Raw genomic sequence first — 5,594 nt, forward strand, 5'->3', positions numbered from 1 at the left:
TTTTCAGACTGGTGACGTTTAGAACGTAGATCTTTTGTTCTGAGCGATCTGAGGATCACACAGTGATTACAGACTGTGACAGCGACCCGTGGATATTTAGGGATTGAAGAACCTGTTATTATGTCCGTCTCTGTCGTTATGGCTGACGAAGCAGAACTTCTGACGAACCAAATGAAGAGGAGACAGGCCGAGAACATTTCGGGATCGATCGGACGGGTTGAAACAACAGAGGAGCAGAGGAGCCGAAGAGAGATACAGAAGAGATACATAGACGTTGATATTCTGAGTGTGGATAAGAGCGAGGAGCTGGGAAGGAGTACAGAGGTGGCCAATGCTTCAGGCGTCCACAACAGTCCCCAGTCTGATGAACAGCACAGCGCTGTGCAAGGCGCCGAGTGTCGTTCCCCTGAGGCTACTGAGACAAAAGAGCCAAGATCTGAGATTTGTTCCACAAACTCGACGTGTTTCACAAAGGATTATACAGAGGACACCGGTAAATCTGGGATTAACCACGGAAGGGAAACCACCGCGGCAGCAGACACAGAGCAGGCAGTCAGAGCTGTATCCAGATCGGAGGACTGGTCACCTGAGGGCGAGAGCGTCTCGTCCACACAAGCACCACTGACCGTTTCCCCTTCCAACAATTACGTCCAGTGGAGCGGTCACTCGGGCCGGGATTTTCTCACTGACGTGATTACAGGTTATAAAACAAAGAGACGAGTGGGCAGATCGCGATTTGGTTTAGTGACCACCACGGCTGAGCGCATTCGCCGTGCTGGGGGAAGGTTGGAACGAGGAGGTCGGGACACTCGTGTGGTGAGAGTCGCGGACCATGGAGTGACCAGCGGTCAAGCGGCGGCGGCTAGTCTGTATACGAGCTACTGTCAGTTTGTGGCGGAGACCGAACAGTTGGAGCAGAGAGGCCACGGGAAGGCGGAGAGTTCAGAGACAGGGGGAGATAACCCAGACACCGGGGAGACTGGTGGACAACACAGAGTTGGGGCGGAGTCAAATTCCGAAAACCAGTCTTCGGAAAATTCTGAAACTGGCGGCAGTGATAAACAACAGAACACAGAAGCCAGCAACACAAACCCCGACGATCTTACTCCAGATAACACAGAAGTTTTTGACTCTCAAAGACAGGAGAGCGCCGCTAACAATTCAAATCCTGAACACCAAAATCTCGAGCCGATCGTAAGTAGCACCACTCCAGTAAGCGACGCGAGAAGTCAGGACGTATCTCCTTTAGAAGAAACCCGACCCGAGAGTGAGGTAAACACTCTAAACAGGAACGATTCTGAGGAAGAAAATACAAGTTCGAGACCCACAACTGAAAACCAGAAAGACGGACCCACACAGCCACACTCGCTTGAAATCATTAAAGAGGAAACCGAAGACGACGCTCCTACTGAAGATGTAAACTCATCTGTTGACTCTGGGGAGAGAAAAGCGGAGGAGCAGCTTATCAGAAGTGCCAGAGCCTCCGTTTTGTCAGAGATTTCCGAGTACATTCTCAGCGTCACTGACAACGCTTTAGGGCAGTACCGGGAGCAAGTGACAGAAACCGAAAAGGAAGAAGACCCGGAAGAATTAAAGACAGAGACCCAAGAAGAAAATATCTGTAGTTCTGAAAAAGAGAAGTTCACGGATGTTGTCGATGGTTCGTTTGATGATTCGGAAAATAAGGAAAGTGTTGTAATACCTGATGATATTCAATGTGGTAAGGGAGACGATTCTGTACCCGAGGGTAAGCTTGGCGAAACTTCTAGTCTCGCGTCGACTGCTAGTTCTTCTAAGTCGGAAAAAGTACCAGTTCCTACAACTTGTGAGGATCTAGACACCCCGCGGGATCTTGTCGGACCGACAGTTGGAACTGGCGATTCTGTTTCTGAGACCGGCTCTTTCGATTTTGTAGACGGGGAGTGTGGGCTGTCAGAAAAAAGAAACGTTGACACATCTGAAGATATTCGCGATAGAAATAATACTCTTGATGAGGCAGATGAGGAGACATTAAACGTAGATGATCAAAGTTGTGAAGAGCCTGGTGCACAGTCTTCCGATCAAAGGAGTGTATTGTGTGAAGAGGATCACAGATGTGCTGAGCAAAATTCAGAATTAGAAAGAGAGAACTTGGAACAAAGAGCAGACGAGGTACAAAGTCTAGTCGAGCCAGACCTTGAAGCTGAATCGAAATCGAATGAAATAAACCAAGAACATTTCGGATCGGCAGATGTTTCTCACAATCCCCCAATAGCAAACGGCACGACAAGTGATTGCCAAGAGAATCAAGACTTTGTAGAACAAGTACAAGTCAGAGCTAGTTTGAGCAACATAGACAATAGAGATAACGTCCAGGAACCGACACTACCAGAAGGCAACAGCAGTGTTGACGCACAAAATAACTTTTCAGAACAAGGATTAGAAAATTCGACAGAAGAGTGCGCGTCTGATCGTGGGTCTATCAAAAGTGGATCGACATCGAGTTTAGATTCAAATAAGTCAGTTCGCAGTCAAGCTACTTCAGTTCACAAAGGAAATGAAGATTCAGTTGCTAAACTTAGTTCGAAAAGGAAAAGTAAAATACGAGAAAAGATAAATCATAAGTCGTTACCACAGGACGGTTTAAGACAGAAGGAATCTTCACAAGAACATACTCTCAGAGATAAAACATCAATTTCTAGTCCTACAAAGTCCGTTGGTTCCGGTCAATATTCAGACGACTTCGACGGCGATGAGCAACACTCCAGGGGCAGTGCCTCACCAACGTCACAGGTCAGTAAACAGTTGGATGACGTAAACAGCGAGGCAGGATACTATGACGTCAGCAGTGAGCAGTCGTTAGAAGACATCAGAGCTCACGATACTGAATTCTCTGCTGAAGGCGGAAATTTAACACCCCGACAACGTTCATTTAGACCAAGAACCGAACACACCGATCTCGGTGACAGCGACGAGGAGTGTGAGAACTCCAGCAACCATAGAGCTGTTGCTCCAGATCTGACGCTGTTGCAAGAAAATTCTACCGAAGAGCGTGCTGTTGTTGGTCATTCCACTCCCAACATGCAGCAAAGTGACCCCTCGTGCCAAACTCGCACGGTGAGGCCTAAATCTAGTCACCCGAGGCGTCGGGGTCAAAACGACACCGACACGATGAGCACAACGTCTAGCAAAAGAGGCCGCCTGTCCAGCGGTGCATCTGCTTCATCTCGGAATTCAGCGACGGGAAGTATTAGAAACAACAAAGAGAACCACAAGCCGCCCCCTCGCAGGCGGCAAGCCACGCCAGACGGCGGTTCGCCAATGAACGACGACAACTCTAGCGTGTGCACCGAAGAAGGTTCAGCCACGCAGGGTAGAGCCACCAAAGGCGCCGAGACTTGGAGTCTCAACAGTGACGACAGCAGAGACATCCACAAAACGGATGACGTCATTGGTATGGTCTCTCACGCCAACTCTGGCGGTCATGTGACTTCTCCTTCCCCATCAGATAAACAAAACTTACACCGACCAGAATCTACTAATGGTGATGGAGGAGGAGGAGTAGGCAGAACTTTTCTTACAGAAGACTCAGAATCTCCAAGACCGGACGCTAGTCAAGCACCCGGGGATGACGGGTCACGTGAGGACTCTCTGTCCCTGCAGTTCCGGAATGGCGGAGTCCATAAACCTGGCACTTGTGCCGAGGACGCGGGAATCTCTGGAATTCCCATCAACTCGAGCGCTCTCGCTGGAAGCAACAGTCCGGATTCGAACCGCGACCGTTTGTCTCGGATACAAGAAGCCGTGGATCGTATGTCTTACATGCAAGGGAGCCTACAGGAGCTGTTTGGGTGAGTGTCCGAACTGACGGTTTCGTTATTGAGATATAAATTGTGCTAAGTTAAATTTTGAGGTTTAGACGTGGTTTGTTTTCATCTGTTGCAAACAATTCATGCATCAAAGTTCTCCTTATATATACAAATAGCGATAGGATATTGTATCTAGCTCAACACTATATTGTTAACAATGATTGTTCATTTGAAGTATGTGTTTGACTGCAAGTAAGCATGGTATATTATGTGAATTGAAGAGAGGAGGCGCAAGAGAGTATATATATGGGTGTGTGCATTCACGCATGTGCGTGTGCGTGTGTGTGGTATGTGTATGTGTGTACTTTTGTGTGTGTGTGTGTGTGTGTGTTTGTTTGTGTGTTTGAGTGTGTGTATGTGTGTTTGTGTGTGTTTGTTTGTGTGTGTGTGTGTGTGTGTGTGTGTGTGTGTTTGTGTGTGTATGTGAACGTGTTTTGAAACACCAAACCAATGTGCCATCAACTGGGCAATAACGATTTATCGGATGTTATCTTGTATGTACTCTGCTAGATAAAGGCATCACATTCACCAGCAGCATCACAATGTAAATACACTACGTTCAATAACAATAACATCAATGACACACAACAACAGCAACAGAAACAATAGCAACACAGCAACAATAACAGAAACAACAACAACAACATCAACAACAACAACAACAAAAGCATCAACGATTACAACAGAAGCTATCTTAATTTCAACTTAAGAAAAAGAAAGAAAAAACAAAAGAAAAAAAACCCTCCAAACACCCCCAACCAAAGAAAAACTACAAAACCCCCCCCCCCCCAACCTGTTTTAAGCACCGAGACATTAATGTTGTCCAACTATCCCCCCCAGAGAGGCCAAGTCAATTCTCACAGACTACCAGTCCCAACTCATGACGCGTCCTATCGTGGAGTTCGCCGACGAGGTTCCCGAGTTTACCCGAGCCTTCACGTCGCTCTCCGGAGCTTACCGAGCGTGCGAGGACGTGACTGGCGGAATCAACCGGCAGCTCGGGGACATCCGGTCGTTGACAGACGACATCTGTGGACTAATCTCTCACAACTACCAGTCTGCTGGGCTGGAGGCTTGGTCGGATGGCAGCGAGAACTCCTGGCAAGGTAATGAGTAAATTATGGTATGAAATGGTATGAGTTTAACGCCCCTATCAACACTATTAGGTTATTTAAGGGGCGGGACGTCCTAGTTTAACGTCCGTCTCCGATAGGACCGAACCAAGTGGGAAGTTCGTGTAAAGTGCCTTTTCCAATGACACAACGTCGGACCGAGCTGAGGCTCGAACCCCCGAACCCACAATCTCACGATAACGAGTCCGGTAGCTTAACCACTAGGCTACCGACGCCACAAGGTAATGACTGAGAATGGGGAGCTATAGGAAAGAATCAATGCAAAGTAATCAGTGATAATGGGGAGCCATGGTGAAAGAATCAAGGCAAGGTAATGGCTTAGAATGGGGAGCTATGAGGAGAGAATCAAGGCAAGGTAATGAGGGATAAAGGGGAGCCATGGTAAGAAGAAAAAATCAAGGCAAAGTAATTAATGATAACGGGGAACTTTGGTTATACTGTCGCGTTTGTGCTTCTAATTTACCTTGGTGTTAATAGTCCCGTGTGTATGTCTCTTGATAAAGGGAGGGGTTGGGGGTGGGGGTCGGAGAGAGAAAGAAAAATATTGACTGAGAAATGAAGAGATGAGAGAGAGGGAGAGAGAGAGAGAGAGAGAGAGAGAGAGAGAGAGAGA

The 5,594-nt window shown here is 47.5% G+C and overlaps 2 protein-coding genes across 2 annotated transcripts in view; both read left to right on the top strand.

Moving 5' to 3' along the window:
* Positions 1–22, top strand: part of LOC118477422 (protein ecdysoneless homolog) — an 18,990-nt gene extending 18,968 nt beyond the window's left edge. Inside the window, exon 4 of the mRNA XM_035968842.1 lies at positions 8–22. Within this exon, the coding sequence (XP_035824735.1) occupies positions 8–22 (15 nt within the window). The remainder of the gene's footprint in view (positions 1–7) is intronic.
* LOC101859287 overlaps positions 1–5,594 on the top strand; it is a gene marked incomplete in the record, with an annotated part of 39,857 nt that overhangs the window by 17,907 nt on the left and 16,356 nt on the right. Inside the window, 2 exon segments of the mRNA XM_013080172.1 lie at positions 8–3,830; positions 4,689–4,954. Of these exon segments, the coding sequence (XP_012935626.1) occupies positions 121–3,830; positions 4,689–4,954 (3,976 nt within the window).

This window comes from Aplysia californica, unplaced genomic scaffold, assembly GCF_000002075.1.
Source record: "Aplysia californica isolate F4 #8 unplaced genomic scaffold, AplCal3.0 scaffold00005, whole genome shotgun sequence".
Classification (NCBI taxonomy): Eukaryota; Metazoa; Mollusca; class Gastropoda; order Aplysiida; family Aplysiidae; genus Aplysia; species Aplysia californica.